Source organism: Haemaphysalis longicornis, unplaced genomic scaffold (genome assembly GCF_048455015.1).
Source record: "Haemaphysalis longicornis isolate Haplotype H1 unplaced genomic scaffold, Haemaphysalis longicornis Haplotype H1 scaffold_1, whole genome shotgun sequence".
Lineage (NCBI taxonomy): Eukaryota > Metazoa > Arthropoda > Arachnida > Ixodida > Ixodidae > Haemaphysalis > Haemaphysalis longicornis.
In genome coordinates this window covers 438203133-438224115 of record NW_027526203.1, presented here as the reverse complement: position 1 = coordinate 438224115, position 20983 = coordinate 438203133, and the positions used below count along the sequence as shown (strand labels likewise).

Here is a 20983-nt window from a genome sequence, read left to right as displayed (position 1 = left end):
GGTAGGTAACTGTTTAGGGTGAACAGAAATTGCTATCATTCAAACCAAACATATAAAAGCTAAGTTACTTCTCAGATGGGACCTGAAATCAGTAACGAAAAGTTCGTGTATTTTCGGTATTCATACCACTCACAGTGCTTATTGCGCTTCCCAGTAGGCACCGAGATACCTTTAAGAACGAAATAAAAACGGAGTACATCTAAGCTAAACTTATATTTTGTTTGCTGCCGCTGAAAACGAAAATGTAAAAGCATAACGCAGATGTGCCGCGGAGATTACGATGTTGCTCAGGAATCCCTCAACATAATTCACTTCCAGCGTTTTTCAGTCACAACCGGTATTACGACCGATAAAGATTGATTCGAATGCCAGAAATACAGCGGCCACCCGTTGTCTCAAGTTAATGGCCTTGGATGTACAGAACTGAATTAGGACCGTACGCCAGCATAAGAAATAACAATACCTGTTTATGATTTGAACATCATTTAAACGCGGGAAGTTTCGCTACCGCGGTATTATCGGAAAGGCATAGTCGGTTCCGTGGAGCGTAGTGAGGGGCAGCGCATGTGAAATTAACCCGTCTTGTCGCCACCGTAGCTGACATAAAGGCATCACCAGGTGCTGTAATATTACTTTCCATTCCTAAAAGCAGCTATGGCCGTTTATTTTTGCCATACGGAGAGCAAAAGCTGTCAAAAGCCATTTCGCGGACCGGCGCAGCACAGACAGAGCCGATGCTTTCAATCATCGGCTCTGCGCGCCGCGGTGCGGCGGAAAGCGCCGAAACGGCCCCTTCGAAATTACGCTCTCTCCGCCCGAATGGGACGGCCGGAGCAACGGCGCGCCGCCGGCAGCCGATCGCGGAGGCCGTGGTCTCCGCTGTAAGCTAGGTTTGGTAAACGACAGATGGCGCCATGCGGCCAAGTTAAAAATCACCATAAGAAGAGGTGCGAATGTACTCCAGGGAACAGCCACGTAAGAATGCTCGGCGGAGTTCTAGACAAGCGGGTAGTTCCCAACTCGCAATCGCCAAAAACAGAACATCTTTACTCAATTATTCCCACAAGCAAAACGTCCAACCAAGACAAGAGCAAGAAAAAGAGAAGAGAAGCGATAAGACCCATGCAACCACTGATCATGACCAAAAAATTTCAGAGCCTGCCGTACCACAAATAAAAGAAACACCCTCACTAGGACAGCATATAAGGCAGTTCTCAACCTCGCAATTTTGAATGTGAGATGAACTAAAAAAGAATGAACCATTAGGGTAACAGAATGAACATACATAGAGGGGTCTAGAAGACGGGAACGTCGATTTATTTGATGGAGTGATGAAACAGCAATATTTGGAGCAAAGAATGAACTCTGGAAGCGCAGGACAACAGCGGGTGAAGGTCAATGGGAGAGGCCTTCACACTGCAGTCGTCCTACATAGGATGTTGGTGATAATGACGATGTATACGTCCTCAACTTGTCTACCCAACGCATTTTAAGAAATCAGAGAAACCACTCTCCTAGCCCCAAGAAAGCGGGTGTAAAAACAAAATCGGGAGGGTTCATTATACCCCCTTTGAAAAGAAACAGGCACCTCCAAACAGGCACCCACAAACAGAAAAGAAAAGACAGCCACCCCCTCCCCACTTTGAAAGGGGGGCGGGGTGACTGTTTGGCGCGCCATGGTAGACATGGCACCGATCCAGTGACCCCGCATCAAAATTGTCCTCTACCTAAAATATGGATACAATGCTACACAAGAAGGGGCGGCAGGGCAGGCTCAAGTTCACTCGGGGAAAGTTTCAATATCATGAGACCACACTATACACCGACTTATGTATGAAAGCTCCAGGCCCCAACTGTCGTAGTTGACTACTCTGGCAATCTTTGTGACCGCATGAGCCTCCAACATACAGTAACAAAGAAGTGGAACTTGGAGGCATCCTATTGGCAATCCGAATAGCGGAAGTATCAAATAGAAGCGTAACATCATTACAGACTCACAAAGGACATTATACAGTTTTATGGAGGCAGAATACCAAGCGCTTCGATAAGATATTCCCATCCATAATGCCGAAAATTAACGCCACCTGGACAGCCGGATCCAATGATCTGGAAGCGAACGACGCACTATGCAAGATGCACACAAAACTCACATATCCTGCTGCTTGTGACTACGACTACCACACTGCGCTCTTCGAAAAACGTTAAGAACGAATCCTCATCCTATGCCTAGGAACACGAACTTTCCCCTCAATACAATGAGGCCTCAATTCTAAAGAATCACAAACTTTGTATACGAAAAACCAACACAGTTATCTGGAAATCCACGTGCGTTAGGGTGTTCGGTGGGAACACCAGATATTACCTTAGAATTCTGCTAAAATAGGGGAAACATCCACACTCTTGCGCGCAACCAAGCCATGTCCAACGGTAAAGTCCGGCGAGAACAACTGAAACATAACATATTCCGCTTCTTCGAGGCATGGGAGGCAGATTTGACGAGCTTGTTTACTCAAAATCAGCTCGAGCTGATTGAGGGTGCAAGGGAAGGAGCTGCTGTATCTGGTGCCATTGACTCAGGTTCCACCTTTGAGCTCCCTTCCATCTCCTTACCCCATTTTCCTAAACCACAAGTATTTCTTCCTCTCTCTTTGAAAAACGTAAAATTGTTCAGTCCGGCTTAGGCATCACAGAATAAACATTTTGATACACTGACGCTATTTTCTCCTCGCCCAAACTGACCAACACTTTGCATTTTCAACCTTTCACGCTCGCATTTAAGCCACAGAATCGCATAGAGCCTTTGTCCCTCCTTGGACACGGTGGTTACAAACCCTGGTTTCTAGGCTTTCTCCTTTCGATAAATTTTGTGCTCGTGAAGCATAGATCGGAAATGCAGCAGCTGCGTACGAACACGTTCCGTGGGAGTCTAAATATCGCTATCGCGCCTTACATCATACGATACAAACGTAGATGTCTCTGCAACTTTTTCCGTAACAAAGATATTCATACATACACACTCTCTCTCACTTTCTATCTTCGCAAAAAGCAAAAATGTTCAGTCCGGCTTAAGCATCAGAGAAAAAAACACTTTGAAACAGTGACACTGACACCTTTCTCGCTAAAACTTACCAACAATAAATCCACAGCCGCAACATTTTACGCTTACGTCTTAACTCCAGAAACGCAGAGCGGCTTTGTCTCCTCTGGGCCAGGGCGATTATAAACCCTCCCTGATAGTCTTTATCTCTTCTCTGACCTTCAGTGCTCCTGAAGCATAGGCCGTAAACACAGTAACTGCATTCGCAAACGCTCCCTGGCAGTCCAAGTAACGCTATCGCGTCTCACATCTTAAGACGCAGTTACCTGCATCTTTTTTTAGTTCGTTTATGTTCGTAATATAACGCTTTCCTTGATTTCTGAGAGACTGGAGTTAATCCTTTGCTCCCTGTTTTAGTTGGGTGACCCAGTGTTGGTACCGGCATCAGTACGTTGGAAAACACGCCGGGGTGGCTCAGCGGGTAAGGCATTGCGCTGCTGAACCCAAGAACGCGGGTTCGAGTCCTGACCTCGGCAGCCTGATGGAAGCAGAAAACTGTAACGACCGTGTGTTGAGATTACGGCGCACGTTTAAGATCCCCAGGTAGTTGAACTTATTCCGGAGCCTTCCACTACGGCGCGCCCCGTAGCCCAGATGCAGCTTCGGAACGTGAATGACCGGAAATTTGTATTTTTTCTTCTTGCTGGAAGACGCTCTGGTGTGACGGCGTCACTTGCGAGCACGGCAGATGAACATGTATGTCGAGGATGCGACCCCCGACTGGGTGTTGAACGAACTTCACTGCGCAGGTGCGGCTGCTGCTGAAAATACGTGTTCTTTCATTCTTCTCCACCATAGTATTGATTGATAGTGGGGTTTAACGCGCCGACGCAACGCAGGCGATGAGGCGCGCCGTAGTGGAGGGCTCCGGATTAATTTTGACCACCTGGGGATCTTTAACGTGCGCCGAAATCTCGTACACACGGGCGTTTTTGCTTTTCGCCTCCATCAGAAAAGCGGCCGCCGCGGCCGGGAATCGAACCCGCGACCTCGTGCTCAGCAGCGCGACGCCTTAGCCACTGAGCCACCGCGGCGGGTTCCACCATAGTATCATTGTCGTCCTTTCCACACTTCAGTTGCCCCTGCGCCATATTCCAGATTCAGGCCAGCTAGCACTCGAATCTTGCTGCATCAGTCACAGCTTCCAGGTGGCAGCGATGGCGTATTTCCGCGGAAGCTTGATCAGCACGGCTGATAGCGGACGGCTGTAGTAGCCACGGGGAAATCGAAAAAGGAGCACTATAACGCTATCGTGTTACAATAGATTGTACATGCTTACTAAAGGCGTGAATCACAACCAAGTTATATTTTTCTGGGATTTTCATTTTCTCCCTAGAGCTCGGAGCGGCCACAGACAGTGGAAAGAAAAGGTAAGGATTTGCGAACCTCGGTTTCCGTGTACAAACATTGGCGAGCAGGAAACGGTGAACACATGCGCGGTGAGGCGTCCCCACACTCGTCTCCGCGCAGAGAACCAGTTTCCCTGTCGGATGACCCGCCGCACCGGCCGCTCGCGCGCGCATCCAAGATGCTAGATATTTTGGCACACCGCTCCGGAAATCGGGTTGCTTGGACGGCAGTCACTATGCGCGATGAACGGAGCCGGCTGTTTAACAGCAGAAGGAGCTGTGTCGGGCACAGCATTTGCCAATGGACGCATTCGAGTGAGCGCTCTTTCCCACACGACTACTCTCGCCTATGTCGCCGCTTTTAACGAATAGGGCGCAGACAGCAGACACTCCCGCCGGTCGACGCTTCCGGGAATTACTTTTGAGAAGCTGGAAATATTCTATCCACTGATCAGTAGCCATGAGGTCAAGAACGCAGGAGTGTGTGTGCATTGGTGGTTGCACGTCGGCGGTTTCGCATGCGGCCAGGCATACCAAGGCACGGTCTATCATGCGCCACGGCCATTTTCGTTGGATGCTTTTGGTGTATATCGGGCGCACATTGCCCACTGACCAAGGCCCTCGGAGGACGGTGGCAGGCTCCTCCTGTGCCGCACCGTACAGGAGGTCTACTTCAAGCTCCGTCTCCACAAACATGATGGATGATGATGGTTGGTGTTTTATGGCGCAAGGCCAACGAGGGCAAAGAGCGCCAAAGAAGAAGTTATTGAGTTTTCATCACACCGTAAGTACTAAAACATGTAACTAAAAGTAAAGGTGATGCAAAACAAAAGACAATGGAGATGGCTGGTGTATAGGGCCAGGGTGATTACACATGATATGACAAGAGCTGCAGAAAGTTTACCTCAGCTAAAAACTTAAAAACACGTTGACGAGAGAACATTGGTTCGTCGGCTAAAAAGTATGATGGGTGCAAAGGAATGTGTTGTCTGTATAATTCAGGGAAATGTTTGTGTCGTGTTGTGTCAAGTGCCTTGCATGTGATTAGTATGTGGACTACGGATAGGCCCTTTCCACACCTGCTACACGTGGGTCCTGAAGTTCCAGTGAGCAGGTGGGAGTGCGTCGCATGTGTGTGGCCTATCCGCAGCCTGGCCAGGGCGACTTCAGTGTATCTGTTGTGTGAGTCAGTTATGCAGCGTCCAAGTTGTGGTTTTATTATGTGTAGTTTGTTGTCTGTTTGTTGACTCCAGTGTAATTGCCATGTGCTACGAAGCTGTCGTCTGATGTGTGTCTTTAGGTCGGTGTAAGGTACTGTTGTAACGTCAACTGTAGTCATGAGAGCAGCATCACCAGCCATTTGGTCGGCGGCCTCATTGCCAGGGATTCCACAATGCCCTGGTACCCAGCATATAGTTATTTCAAGATTTGAGGCATATGCAGACATTAGTACCTTGAAAAGAGCATTTATGACATAGTTTTTAGATGACCTTCCTAATGACAGTGCCTGTACAACGTTTTGAGAGTCTGTGTACACAATGGACTTGGAAATTTTATGTTTGATGATGTGGTTTGTAACGAGTAAAATGCCATATGCTTCTGCCGTGTAAATACTGTTATGAAAATTCATTGTTTTGCTTACTCTAAAATTTGGTCCGTGCGCTGCACAAGATACCGTAGAACCAGTTTTCGACGCGTCGCTATAGAATTCTGCGCACCTGTACTTGTCCTGCAGGAACAAGAAGTGCTGCAGAATTGCATTCTTGGGTACCCTATTTTTTTCTACAAGAGTGAATGACAGGTCGCATGATACAGGACGGAGATGCCATGGTGCGATGAAATTTTGAATGGGTGTCTTGTGCGTGTCTGAAAGAGGGACCGTGAGTGCAGAAGCCTCCTCCCTAACTCTGAGAGAGAAAGGTAAGGAAACGGATGGCCTGTTTAAAAAGAGTTGCAAGTTTGATGTATTGTTCATGATGGGATTAAAAGGATGGTTGGTAAGGGACACAATCTTAGATGCATACAGCAGGTCAACATACTCCCGCTGATGCCCTAGACACCACTTGTCGCACTCGACATAAAGGCTTTCGACAGGACTAGTGCGGAAAGCGCCGCATGAGAGGCGAAGGCCAAGATGCAGCACTGGGTCGAGCATTCTCAGTGCGGTCTTTGTCGCCGACCCATACACGACACTGCCGTAGTCGAGCCGGGACCCCACCAACGCTGTGTACAGGCGCAGCAGGAGTTGTTTGTCGGCCCCATAAGATTGATGTGAGAGAACCTTAAGAATATTCATTGCCTTTAGGCATTTACATTTGAGCTGTTTGACATGAGGAATGAATGTAAGTTTTTCATCGAATAAAATGCCTAAAAACTTGTGCTCCTTGTTCACAGGAATTGGCACATTCGCAAGAGTGATGTCTGGGTCCGGGTGGACCCCACGCTTCCTGGAGAATACAACACAAGAGCTCTTTCCGGGATTAATTTTAAAACCATTCTTGTCTGCCCACCCGGCAAGCTTCTTGACGCCGAGCTGGACTTGACGTTCGCAGATGGACATATTACATGATTTAAAAGATATCTGCACGTCATCTACATACATGGAGTAAGAAATTGTAGGCGGCAGTGCCTTCCCAAGGGAGTTCATTTTTACTATGAAGAGAGTGCAGCTTAGAACTCCGCCTTGCGGCACGCCATTTTCTTGCACGTGTACCTTTGACAGTGCAGAACCAACTCTGACGCGAAAGGTTCTTTCCGACAAATAGCTAGCAAGGGTGTTAAACATATTACCAGAAACACCGAATGACTTCAGGTCAGTAAGGATCCCATAACGCCAAGCGGTGTCATAGGCCTTTTCTAGGTCGAAAAACACAGTTAAACAGAACTGTTTATGCACGAAGGCATCCTTAATATACGACTCTAGTGCCACAAGTTGATCATTCGTGGATCGCCCCGCCCTGAAGCCTGCCTGGCAGCTCTCGAGAAGGCCGTTATACTCCAAAAAGTACACGAGCCTCCGGTTTATCATCTTCTCGAGAAGCTTGCACAGGCAGCTGGTCAGGGCAATGGGTCGATAGCTAGCGGGAGAAGAAGGGTCCTTCCCTTCTTTCAGGAATGCTACAACTATGGCATCCCTCCAAGACTTTGGAATGTGCCCCGAAAGCCATATCTTGTTGAAAAGGTGAAGAAGTGTTACAAGAGTGTCTGTGTGTAAGTTCTGTATCATTGTATATGTAATGTTGTCTGGGCCTGGAGCTGAGGGTTTACACGTGCTCAGAGCAGCTCATGTAGTGAAAACAGGGAGTTGTACGAAGTCTGTGATTTGTTGTTGTCGTGTAGGGACTTCTTTTCACAAGAGGCTTTATGTTTCAGGAAAGTGTTCGTGTAGTGTGCTGAACTGGACACGTGTTGGAAGTGTTGTGCGAGTGTGTCAGCCTGGTCTTCCAGAGTGTCCCCTGTTGTACTGACCAGGGGTAGGCTGTGTGTCTGTTGTCCTTTGAGTTTGCGTATACGTGTCCATACTTTCCGTGTGTCTGTGTAGGAGTTTATTGATGTTATGAATGTACGCCAACTCTCTCGTTTTGCCTCACGGCGCACACGTTTTCCTAATGCCTTGGCCCGTTTGAACAAGAGGAGGTTTCCCGACGTGGGGTACCGACGGAGGATACCCCACGCCTTGTTCTGGGCCTCTCGCGCCCGCCTACAGTCCTCATTCCACCACGGCCTCCGCTGGTTGCGCGGGGCACCAGAGACGTGGGGAATGGACTTTTCGGCGGCGTCGAGGATGTGCGCCGTGAGGAGTTGGGTAGCTTCTTCAACGTGTAGGTTTCCTATGGATGTGTGGTGTAGTTTGGATGTCTCTGTAAATGTATTCCAGTTAGCTCGTGCTTCATTGAACCTATTATGGGAAGATGAACTGCTTGGGCCTTTATCTATATATGTAAGTGAGGTGGGGAAGTGGTCACTGCCATATGGGTCAGTTCCCACACCCCACTCGAGAAGAGGAAAGAGAACTGCGGAGCCAATCGCCAAGTCAAGACATGAGTATGTGTTGTGTCCTATGTTATGGTATGTAGGCTGTTTACTGTTGAAAAGGCATGCTCCTGAAGATGTAAGGAATTTCTCTATGAGGCGACCTCGGGCATCCGTGCGAGAAGAGCCCCAAAGAGTGTTGTGAGCATTAAGGTCGCCTGTCAGGATGTATGGTTCGGGCAGCTGGTCAACCAGCGCCTCGAAGTCAGAGCTTAAAAGTGAAACATCAGGAGGAATGTATATGGAGCATACCGTTATCAACCTATTAAATATTATCGTTCGAATTGCCACAGCCTCCAGGATAGTGTTCAAGGTGACAGGGTGGCATGCTAAGGATTTGCGGGCGATTATGGCCACACCGCCAGAAGAGTGTGTGCAGCCAACCCTGTGCTTTCTGTATACCAGGTAACTATTCAAGAAATTTGTGTTCTTGGAATTCAGATGTGTTTCCTGGACACACATTAAACTTGGCTGATTGGCATGCAGAATCTCATACACGTCGTCAAGATTATTTAGAAGGCCTCTGCAGTTCCATTGAACGACATTTTCTCTTCCCATTATGATGTATTAGAGCTACTGGGGTGTGACTGTTTATGTAGGGTCTTTCGGGGCTTGGACTCTTGGACGGGTTTTCTTTACCTCATCTGGAGGTTTAGATGGAGGGACCCGCTCCTTCCGCTGCGAAGCAGACAGGAAGGGTCCCACATCCAAGTCATCATCTGATTTGGAAGGGGTACCCGGCGTACCGGACCCCCCGGACCTGGCACCCTTTGCGGTGCCCTTCGTTTTGGCCGCGACCGCCGAGGGCGTCAGGAGCGCCCCGGGTGGCACAGGCGGTGCGGAGGAGGTGGGAAACGCTGCGGTTTCCTCCAGCTCCATATCCTCCGGGCCCTCGCATGTGCTTTGGGCCGGTGGAGAGGAGGAAACAGAGGGTGCAGCAGCATCCCCAACGGACGTGGATGCCACCACAGCCGCTGCTGACTTAGCAGGCGGTGCGGTGGCGGGTTGGGCCACCAGAGGCAACCCAGGGGGGGGGGGCGGGGGCGGGACCAAGTCCGACTCGCGGTACTGGGTCCCCGCCGAAACCAGACGCCGCTCCGCCCCCCGGCGAGCTGCGTCGGCGTACCTCCCCAGAGGGAAAGAGGCGAACCTCTTCCGCGCCTCTGGGAAGGTGATGTTTTCGTTGACTTTCAAGGCAATTATCTGTTTTTCCTGTTTGAACTTTTCACAGCTCCTAGAATAGGCAGCGTGTGGTCCCTGGCAGTTGGCACAGGTGAAGTTCTCGGATTTACAATTGTCAGTTTGATGATCATGTGCTGCACATTTTGCGCACGTCAATTTACCACGACAAGACGTTGTGCCGTGCCCAAACCGCTGACACTTGAAACAGCGGCGTGGGTTCGGCACGTAGGGTCGGATTGGACATCTCAAAAAACCTGCGTTGACCGACTCAGGAAGGTTAGAGCGGTCAAGTGTCAAGATTATGTGCTTGGTTGGAATTATTTCATCATTTCGACGTATGGTGATTCGCCTCACCGCTGTCACGCCCTGATCTCGGAGGCCCTCGAGCAGATCTGCTTCAGTCTCATTCATTAGATCCCGATCAGAGATCACGCCCTGGCAGCTATTGAGGCTGCGATGGGGCGTGATCTTGATGTCAACATCTACCATGCGCGTTTGCTTGAGGAGGTTGGAGGATTGTTGTTTGTTCTCTACTTCTATCAAAACTTCTCCCGTTGTGAGTTTCTTAGCCTTGTACGACTTTCCAATACGGCTTTCAAGAAACTTGGATATTAGAAACACAGACTGGGAAGTGATGGGCTTTGCCTTGTCAACAGATTCCATGATCAAAAACCGCGAGAAATTATCAGGCTTTGGGAGAGAGATCGATTGCAAAGGAGGAAAAGAAACTTCGGTGCGGCCCCTTTTCGGGGGCCGATCACGTTTTGGGGGGGGTTTGGAAAATGCCATGTGATACATTGGAAAGCAGGGAGACGGGGGTGCTTTCTCCTTTGACCTTACCCTGGTAGTCAAAGAGGTCCCGGAGCTCCCTGCCTGGTAGACAGGCAGGGAGCCCATCGGCCGGAGCTTGACCAAGGCTCCGACGGCCACCGTTTACGGCTTCTACCCTTCACCTTTAAACACCTCGCCACGGTTGGACACGGCTTATGTTGGGAGCTCGGGGTCCGCGGTTTCGCCAGTACCGTCACCAAGATTGCTCAAGGTGCCCCGTGCGGGGGTCTCCACAAACACCCACCCCTCATTCAACACTCACCGTCACGGTGAGTCGTATTTCCGGTAGCGCCGGAGATACGACTTTTCCTTACCTTGGAACCTTGAAATGCACCCATTATTTCCTCCTGCCTCTTTCTCCATCGGCTGAGGGAACACCCGAAAACCATTTCCCTGTTTACGGTACTGCTGCCTGTGCTGATTTACCCCATTGCATCTGCAGCCCGATGGCCTGGCTGTCGAGCTCTTATTTATCCCTTTCAATACCCACCTGGCTCGACTGGCTGGGCTCGGGAGAAGAACAGCGCGGAACGGTCGCCCAGGCGGCGGACGTGCTCAGCCTGCAATTTTGGCTGAATAAAAAGTCGTTTACAACTAAAATTCTGTGTGCTGACACCTCACGCGTATACACTCGTATGTGAAACGCATGGATGCGCACTGGCGCCTTCAGGAATAAAACAAACCGTTCGAATTGACGTTTACGTGCCGAACTGTACCCGTGGGCTATGAAGCGTATCGCACTGGGTTTGCGGAATCTAATCTTTTATGGTGTTTTTTTTTTTCCGAGGTGAGTCAACGTTTCTTTTTACGCCACCTTAGAAAAATTCGTATTCCTCTGTTGGCTACGAAAACTTGCAGGACCAATCAGAAGTGACAAGTTGGCTGGATAATGGCTAGCCAAATTTTTTTATGCCGAAAAGAGGCCACTCGGTAGCTCCCGGCGAAACGCGTTCCCCCGTGCATCTATCAGAAATAAGCACTACGATTGCGACGTGATTAGTGTAATCGATATATTACTGCGTCGACCCGCTGGTGAACGTGCTATCCCACCCGTGGGCTGCTTATCTGGCTATACTGACGGCACATGTGGCGTCTTCGACACCATGCAGTTCAGTAGAAAATACCTAAGGAAAATACCTTGTGCAGAGAAAACAAGCCCGCATGATCCCGCTTACCTGGCACAATCCATGAGTCTTTGCCACCCCAACTTCATTTTGAAAGTTATTAACAGCGAAGCTGTTTAGGAAATCGCAATTTTTCGTGTCTGCAGTGAAAATTGCCGAGAAATTGCCGAGCGCGCGCACGTGAGCGCGGGCCTCGCGGCGACCGCCCGGCGCTTAACAAAACCAAAAATATCCCCAGCGCTCGTGTACGCGTGCCTCACGACGACCGCCCGGCGTCCCGTGCGCACGTTTGTCAAGCCAAAGATACACAACTTAGGGAGATGCCAAGATTGGCAAAAAAAAAAAAAAAAAAGGAAACTCCAGCGTTCGCCGCAATCGTGGCAACACTTGCTCGGAACGAGAAATACACCTCATAGCGTACGCTCCTCCACGGTGATGTCCAATGATTATCACTTCAAAAAAATAAATAAATAAAAGCTCACACTTACAGCAACAATGATGGAGTAAAGGTTGTTGGTTGTTGCGGCAGCGAAGAAGCAAATTGGGTGCAATCATGTACTTATAACTTCGTGATGGTCGTGAACGCTGCGTACAACTTCGCTACCTTCAAGACTTAAGCGTTAGAGTGTGCTTCCTTCATTTTTTTTTTTATTTACCCCAAGGAATCTTGGGTTTTTATTGATTGATTATGTGGGTTAGCGCGCCGAAGCTACACAGGCAATGATGCGGGCCGTATAGGAGAGGGCTCCGAATTCGGTTTCGCTTTTCGCCTCCATCAGATTTAGCGCTTCTAAATCTATGGCGCTGGGAAATCCAAAGCAGAACCAATTAACCTTGTAGCTTAAGAACGCATAAAAGCGGTACTTTATTGATCAGACGCCGGCGTGTACAACGGGCAAAACGGGTGAATGCCGGGGAAGGCTTACTTAAAACGTCACAAATGTTTAAGTACAGCACAGCTAATAAAAGAGGCAATCGTTTCAACTATAAAATATTTCAGGGAGTAGGACAGTCGCCGTATGGGTTCGCATAATCCTACCAGAACACATAGTCGGAAGATGGTCCGTGCAACGGCTGCCGCTGCTCGGAGTACTGTTCTTCCGGGCGAGTAAGCGACAACGGACGTGCGTCGACGTCGCTGTTCGGACCTTGTGGGGACGAACTTACAACTTCGTCTCTGGGTCCGATGACGACGTCGTCTAATTCTCTCGGACTAGCCGGGATGGCGGCAGCTGTTACTCCGTCAACAGGGGCCACGATCCTACGAGCAGGGTTCATCGACTGCCACGACTGAAACGTGCGGTAGTGAAAGCGAATGGTGAGGAAGGACCAAGCCACGCAGGCCGTTAGGAGAAGAGCAGCCACCATTACGAGACCCGCCGACTCCCATACGTGCCCATGAAGTGCCTTCTTCGAAGCGCTGTGTGCACACAGTAAGCAGGTGAGTACGGCGACTGGCGCTAGGAGTGCAAAGCAGAACAGGTCACCCAGCACTGCCCTCTGAACGCGCGTCTCGGAGTAGAGGGCCCAGTGGAAAAACCGACGTGCTGTGCTGAACTGCGCCGACGTAGGGAAGCGGTGACGGCAGAGCTCGCAGTGGTCCACGTTCTGCGCGTTGAGCCAGTGCTCCAGGCAGGAGGCGTGCAGCAGGCCCATGGTGCCCGAGCACTTGCAGAACGACGCCAGCTCCTCTTGTTGGTCTCCCTCGTGGCAAATGCGGCAGATGGGTCCGCTGCTTGCCGTGACGTTGAGGCAGCCGGCCGGCGTCTGTGGAGGGCTTCCGGTGAAGGCAGGGTCCGGCTCGAAGTCACTCGTCGACGCCACGCCCCCTTCGGAGCTGAGTGGAAGTGGCTGAACGTCTTTCGGGGATGTGAGGATACACTCTGCATGTGTATCCTCTTCGCGTTCGAAGCTCGAGTCGACGAAGACCAAGAAGCCTTTGGGATTGTAGGATGGCGAAGGTTCGAGATCAGATGCCGGTTCCTGTCGCGTTTTACGGGGCTCTGGGGACGAGGACGAGGAAGACCTGCAGCACTTCCGTTCATTGTCGAGAATCGGCGTCTTATCGCCGTTGTTCCGGGGGCTTCGTCTTCGGTACGCTCCAGTTCGTGGAGCCTTAACGCTCAGCTCGCGCTTACGTGAGCCGTGGAGGCGTGCGCTGGGGGATGGTAGGTTCACACATGATATCGGGGGCGCTTCATTTGTTTGCGGCATATAACGATGGTAAGGCATTGCAGTATGTTCCTGCTCGCTGCGCAATGTGAATGCCGATTTACTGGGCTCTAAGATAAGACCGATCTTGCGTGCCGCTAGAGGGCGAAGCGGTGCGACAACACTGCACCATCGTGGATGTGGGCAAATGATCTACTGAACGCTGTACAGGCGATCTAAAAGTTAAAGGGTGCCTGAGAGTGATGGCCAAACTAGGAACAAGTGCATGCCACCGCGATCCATGAGTAGATGCGCCACAGATAGCAAGGGTGTGCGGGCACATCTGGCTGAGCCATTTAGATGTTCTGACGTTCGTCTTATCGCCGTGTCGAGGGAAATCACGGCCGAGCTCGAGCGAAGGGGCTCTAGCTAGGCGATGGCGAAATCGCCCTACTGTTATCTCTTCTCGCCAGGGTCGCTTTTAAGGCTTTGTACAAATATTTGTCGTCGCTGTGGAAAAAAAAAAAAAATCTTGGTTTTCGGCAGCGTGCTCTTTTAACGTGACAGCGTTATTCAGCTCATTTTAAGATTTTTCGGTGCGTGCTAGCCGTCCGGTACCAGCCATGCTCATAAGGCGTCCGCGGAAACACGTCATCACTGCTAGCCGGAAAGTACCACTGATGCAGCCAGTTAAGAAGGCTCGCCTGAATCTAGATTACGGAGTAGGAGTGTGGAAAGGAGGACAACGATACGGAGACGAAAGAAAGGATACGTGATTTCAGCAGGTGCCGCCCTTGCGCAGTAGAGTTCGGCCACTCACGCAACTTACGCCATCCCACGAATGCGGCTCTGCCACCGGAACTAACTCCGCGGTGCCAACATCGTGTAACGTAACTGAATAGGGGTGCAAAAAATTTAGGCCAGGCTCTCAAAAACCTGGGAAGACCTGGTTCAAGACCAGAAATGAACTAAACTGTGCCTTTATACGAAATAAAACCGAGCATAAAGGTCTAATTACACGAATTTTGAAGCGAAGCTTTATATGGCTAGGCGAAAGAAAAATCCGGTGGTCGTGCGTATGCAGAAAACTCATCCGACGCAACCCAATGCGAATGCGCGAAAAAAAAAAAAAAAACAGGTTGGAGAAGAGTTAGAAGGGAAGGGAGAGAGATTGGCGGTGTTTATAGGTGACGTAGCTATACTCTAGCACCTACCGACACTGGTAAGTGGGAACGACATTTCGCAGGGAGCAAAAAAGAGCGAGCTACAGCGTGAACACAGCTCAAGCGACAACGGCGAGCAGCAACGCATCGCAGCCTGCTATAATTTATACTCTGTTTCAGGAATTTTTTGCTGCGTTAGTAAAGCTACAATGGGAGTCAGCCAGTAGGGTGGGAGCGCGCGGCGCACTATCCGATGAGGGCAGCAGTCGTGCAACTACGGTCTTCCGCGGAAACCATGGTTACAGCTCTTGCCATCACCGAATGGATAAAACGGTCATCGCAAAGAGTGACAGACGTTGCGCTAGTGGGGAGGGGGCACCTCGCATGTGCTGGTCACCGGCTAGGTTGAGAGCAGATATATGAGAGAAGACGGCCAGCGGGAAGCGTGGAATCTGTCCACTGCCGGACGCTTGGTCGTTTGTAGACAAGCTTGAACCACTCGGGTTTTCTTTCTTTCCAGATGACGTTGCTTCTACACCCATCAGCAAACATCAGATGACGCGTCTTTGGAATCTTCTTCTGCCCACTGTCGGCTCCACCTTTATACACCTCGCAGCTTCAGCAGCACTGCACCAAGTTACTGAAACAGTGTGTAGGTGCCGTGGAAGACGAATAAAACAGACTGCCATCCGCTCAAATTTTCGAAATGCAGCTTTTATTTAGGTTCAACTTTATTGTGGGCTGTCGAATAACCGTCACCCACGAAATAAGCTGCGCCAGATAAAATCACTATGCGTCAGTCAAAAGGTTCTATTTTTAATACAGCACATGTGAAGTTAGGCAAAAAGAAAACGAACGTAGTCGCTCGCGGTGCATTTAAATTGGCTAATTTGTAAAAAAAATGCATTACATCAATAAACATTTTACATTACAAGCGCAAGTGACGCTTCTTGCGGTTTCGTGAAGATCCCTTAACATTCAGGAAAACGTGTTGCTGGGCGTGTTCGTGAATACTTGGGGACATGGTTTAAGTGCCAAAAAATACGTACGGACACGGGAGCGGCGGCAGGACAAGTTCTACTGACAACTGGTTTAAATGCACTCATGTGCAATGCAAAGGTGTAAGGAGATATTGTACTGGAAAACAATACCAATGAGAAAAGAAAAAAAGCTCCAGCGTTCACCGTTATCGTGGCAACACTTGCTCAGAACGAGAAACAATTGTCGTAGCGTACGCCCCTCCAAGGTGATGTCCAATGAAGGAAGCTCACACTTATAGCAAGTGATGGAGTGAAGGTCGTTGCGGCAGCGAAGAAGAAGCAAATCGGCTGCAATCGTGAACTTAAACCGTCGTGATGGTCGTGAAGGTTGCACACACCTTCGCTACATTCAAGTCCTACGCGTTAGTGTGAAATTCCTGCATTTTTTTTTAACACAACGGTTCTCTCCCGCCCTTAATACTTTATGGTTTGCGTATGTGTAATCCGACGAGGAATGGGGTGAGCGAGGATGTGTTTACCGCTGGCCAGAGGTGAGCTATCCATGTCCACCAAATTCTTCCGATCACTTGAACCACGCACGCACAGACACGTGCAGTCCAGTGCAGTGATTCCGGTGCAGTTACGTTGCTGCTGGTGTGCTTTGTACAAGGTGCGACATGATCTCAGTCAGCACAGCATGTGCTTAGTTTGCCTTTAGTTGGCGTAATTACCTGCGCCCCGTCTGAGGGTAAGCTGAGGGTAAGTTACCATCGGGAGCTTGTTGCCAGGTGCGTAGCCAGGATTTTTTTTTCTAAGGGAGTCTCAAGCACCCCCCCCCCCCTCGAAAAAAAAAAGCGCGGTAGTTTGCAAGTGCCCTTAAAGGCTGTGAATACAAAACAAATGGCTTATGCATTAAAAAGACTGCAATGTCCCGATAACAGTCCTACACATTTTATCACAAATTTTAAAAGAATGATCGAGGCATTAAATAAAACATATTAGGCAGTGGCGACACTTCAGCCACTTTTCGGCGATTTCTCTGACATCACAGGATCTCGTCACATGACTTAAATATCAAAACCCACCGCGGTGGCTCACTGGCTAAGGCGTTGTGCTGCGGAGCACAAGGACGCGGGTTCGATTCCCGGCCGCGGCGGCCGTTTTTCTGATGGAGGCGAAAAGCAAAAACTCCCGTGTGTACGACATTTCGGTGCACGTTAAAGATCCCCAGGTGGTCAAAATTAATCCGGAGCCCTGCACTACGGCGTGCCTCATCACATGCGTTGCGTCGCCGCGTTAAACGCTACAATCAACCATCATCCCCACCTATCTAAATATCAAAGATTTTAATTGATTTACACCGCTCAGCTTAAAGCAAAAGCAACCTCCATCGTCACAAGACAGCAGTGATTATGCAAGGATAAATCAGTCGACGAAAATGATATAATTCTAAGACTCTTTTGCGTGTTGGCACTTCGAGCATAAGCTTTCGAAAGCCAGGGGCGCTTCTGTCCGTAGACGCAATGGAGGGGCTTTAGTTGTGACCGAGGTCGAAGATGACCATCGGGTTTTTGTTTCAGTCGCAACCGCCGTCTGCCTGTGGCAGGGCTGGTGACCGTCGTGCATTCACGTTTAGGATAAAGTGGGAAACTGGCTCGGCGAACCTCAGCGTGCCTTTTTTTTCGACCAGCTGTTCCCATATTTCCTTGGTTAGGGGTAAACACAGCCGAACAAATTTGTCTAATCGCGGAGGTGAAAATGACTGTCTGCAACACCGCTTTCCGAATGGGACACGCAGTGCGCCAAAGCTGAGACCAGACAATTATCCTACACCAACAACGCCCTCTCTGGCTTGACAAAAATGTGAAAAAGAAAGAATGAAGGGATGAAGAGAGGAAGAGAGGCATACTTTGCTGTGCGCCTCACTCACAAAGACCATTCATCCAGCTAAAGCAACCATTTCGCCCAATACGTTGACCCATCGCTTCCTTCAGTTACCTTGCAGTAATCTTGATTGTCTTTAATACCTTGCGGGAGTCGAGAATAATTTGTTTAGTTTTTTTTTAATTTTTGTATAGTTTGGTTTCTCAGATCCCGTTAACCCAGTTATCTCCATTAATACCCGTGCCACACGTACACGAAAATGACATTAAGTTCTTAATGCCGTAAGTTTTGATGCCATTAATTCGCTGCTACATGCAAAAACCTAATGCCATTCGCTCTAATGTCATTTTTGGTTTAATAAATTCCGCACAACCCATTCGCCTTCATGAATGCCTTAAATCTGCCTACTCTCGAACGCGATGAGCACTAAAGGAAACCAACAAAGCTCTCAGCACCAGAGTGTTGATGCGGAAACGTAGCTGAACTTCGAAATTAGACGATTTTTTGTGCACTGCTGGTGGCGAAGTTTTGAAGAAGATGAAGTTCACTAAAACAGCGGCTAGAGGCAAAACATTGTCACTCGTCGTTTTAAATTTGTCGGGTTTGGCTGCCGCTGGCAGGCGACGGCAGCTGCCGAAGCCACTTTCAGAAATGGCTCGCAACATTTTTTTAGAAAACACTATTTCTCATAACGTTTTCTTTTGCAAATACATTTTTAACCTTTGTAAGACGTTTTTATCTACGTTAAAAATTTCTAAAATATGAGTGCATTTTTTTTCTTGGTCATTATCACCATCATGCCAAACACATTTAATGCCTTTGCGTTTTTGCGTGTAGCACGGCCTTCCCAAATAATGCCATTCGGTATCTTAAGGCGTCGAGCAGTTGATGTCATTTTTTGTATACGTGTGGCACGGGTTACACTTTAATCGTTACACTTTTGTAACGATTAAATGATTTATTTTCCCCCAATCATGCATTTTTGTGCAAATGCAGGGTGTTACACTTGCAATCGGCCCGTTCTCGGTATTTTTTACTCGTGTATTTGCCGTTCTTCTTCGGCCTTTTTTTATTTTTATCTCTCTCGTTATTTAAACTTTGTAATACAGTCAAACTCCGGTACAACGAACTCCGCCACAACGAAATTCCCGCTTCAACGAAGGTTTTTCGATTCCCCACCCGCATCCCATAGGCCCCAATGTATTAAAACTCCCTCCACAACGAACCACTTTTTTTATTGTTCTCCCGGTTCAACGAAATTTTCTCGGGACACAAGTCACTCGATCTGCAACGGACTGAACCACTCTAACTAATTTCGATAAGTTCTAACAATGTAAATTATATAGTAGCAACATTTTTTCCGAACATCCGGACATCGAGAAGCTGCCGCTTCTCGATGTCCGGATTACCGGCGCCGACGGCGCTCAAAAGCGGCGGCGGCGGCGGCGGCGGCGGCGGCGGCGGAGGAAACCGCGTCTCGCCCTTTCTCGCGCTCCTTGGCGCCCATGACGATGATATCGCCATGCAGCTCCTCGCAGACTGTGAGCAGCGCATTCTCCCGTTGCTCGTGCGAAAGCGCAAACAGTAAAAAATCAGCGATTTTTTCAAGTTCTGGAAATAAAATGCTCCCAGAGTGTCGCGCATATCCTGTGCATATCCGTGACCGCAAAGTAACATATAAACTCCGCGCTGTGATTTCACGACGCCTGCTTTTGCGCGGATCTCCACGAGTACGACGCGCATATTACAACGCTGGTCTAAGCGCCGCGAGACGCGTTGTGACCGCAAATTACGATATAAACTCCGTGCTAAAAAAGGGTGCTATTTTTGGCGGAGCGAGCTCCAAGCAAGTTGGCAACATTGGGGCGAAAAGGTATGTGGGAGATTTCACGGCGCCAGTTAGACGCCTGCCCTGTTTTCTTTATTTACTGATTTTTCCGCGACAACGAAATTCTCGGTACAACGAAATTTTTCGCGATCCCCGTGAATTTCGTTGTAGCGGAGTTTGACTGTATTCTCATTTTTTCTGTTTTCGTATTTTTTTGGTGTATCAAAATACCATTCTACCATTTATCTGCATTGCCACTATATAACGAATAAATGTGTTACTTCCGCAGATTATGCATTCTTGTGCAAATGCATGGCGTAACACTGTTGGCCCGTATTCGGTATTTTTTATTTGTTTCCCTCGTTCTTTTCCAGCTTTTTATTTTATTCTTCGTTTGTTGTAGATGTTTGAAGATGCATTTTTAATATCTTTAGTTGTCTTTGTAATATTTCTTTATTTTCTTTATTTCTTTCGTATTTTTAGCTTATCAAAATTCTGCTCGACAATTATTTCCATTTATTCTATTAAGACTATTGAATAGTTATACATCCCCTAATTATTTGTGTGTGTGTGTGTGTGTGTGTGTGTGTGTGTGTGTGTGTGTGTGTGTGCGTGCGTGCGTGTGCGTGTGCGTGTGCGTGTGCGTGTGCGTGCGTGCGTGCGTGCGTGCGTGCGTGCAAATGTAGTACGTTTCAATGTCCCGGTTAGGGGGTACTCGTAAATAATGCTCGCATTACAACAATGCAATTTCATTTCTTATAACGAGATGAAAGTGCGGAATTCTGCTCATTATGCGTTTCAGACGGCAACGCAGGCGTGGGCCATTAATCTTGAATAGTGTATCTCCTAATTCTTTCACCATTGAAAGATATATCCGCGACATTTCTACTCGGCCATTCTCCCTTCTTCCCGTTATCCACCTTCCTCCCGGCTTTTTTTATGGAACCGTTCGTCACGCCATACAGAGTGAAACACGAAGGAATAGAGAAAAAGAAAAGTCACGTGCGAAGCAGGGGTGACTTCGTGATGTGCGGAATAGAGACATGCCTCAGAACGAAGGTCCAACAGTTTTTTTCACTTCCATACTACTAGACATTAGTCACGCGTGTGTGCGTATGTGAGTTTTTCCCACGCCCCTCGGAAGTTTTCTCGATCACCGCAACTAATTCCAGGCTGGTCAGACTCCAGGCTTGATCCCGTCCCGCACAGGGAGATAGTTGTTGAGTCCGGCCGTGTTCCGGGAAGGCGCACCTGTCGCGAGACGCCGCGAGTAAGAGAGGTTGGTAACAGGTAAAGCCGATGAAGGGGCTTTAGTAACAGGCAGAGTTCCGAGACGCTTTACTAACAGGCAGAGTTCCGAGA

General features: G+C 48.9%; 2 protein-coding genes across 2 annotated transcripts in view; one reads left to right on the top strand and one right to left on the bottom strand.

The window, feature by feature from the left end:
- Positions 1–4330: 4330 nt before the first annotated feature.
- Positions 4331–20983, top strand: part of LOC144155805 (natterin-3-like) — a 54558-nt gene continuing 37905 nt past the window's right edge. The window contains exon 1 of the mRNA XM_077687481.1: positions 4331–4467. The gene's annotated coding sequence lies outside the window, so the exon portion shown is untranslated. The remainder of the gene's footprint in view (positions 4468–20983) is intronic.
- LOC144155803 (uncharacterized) lies at positions 12436–14088 on the bottom strand. The gene has a single exon (XM_077687479.1). It carries the CDS (start codon positions 13845–13847, stop codon positions 12651–12653), a length of 1197 nt encoding a protein of 398 aa, XP_077543605.1. The 5' UTR covers positions 13848–14088; the 3' UTR covers positions 12436–12650.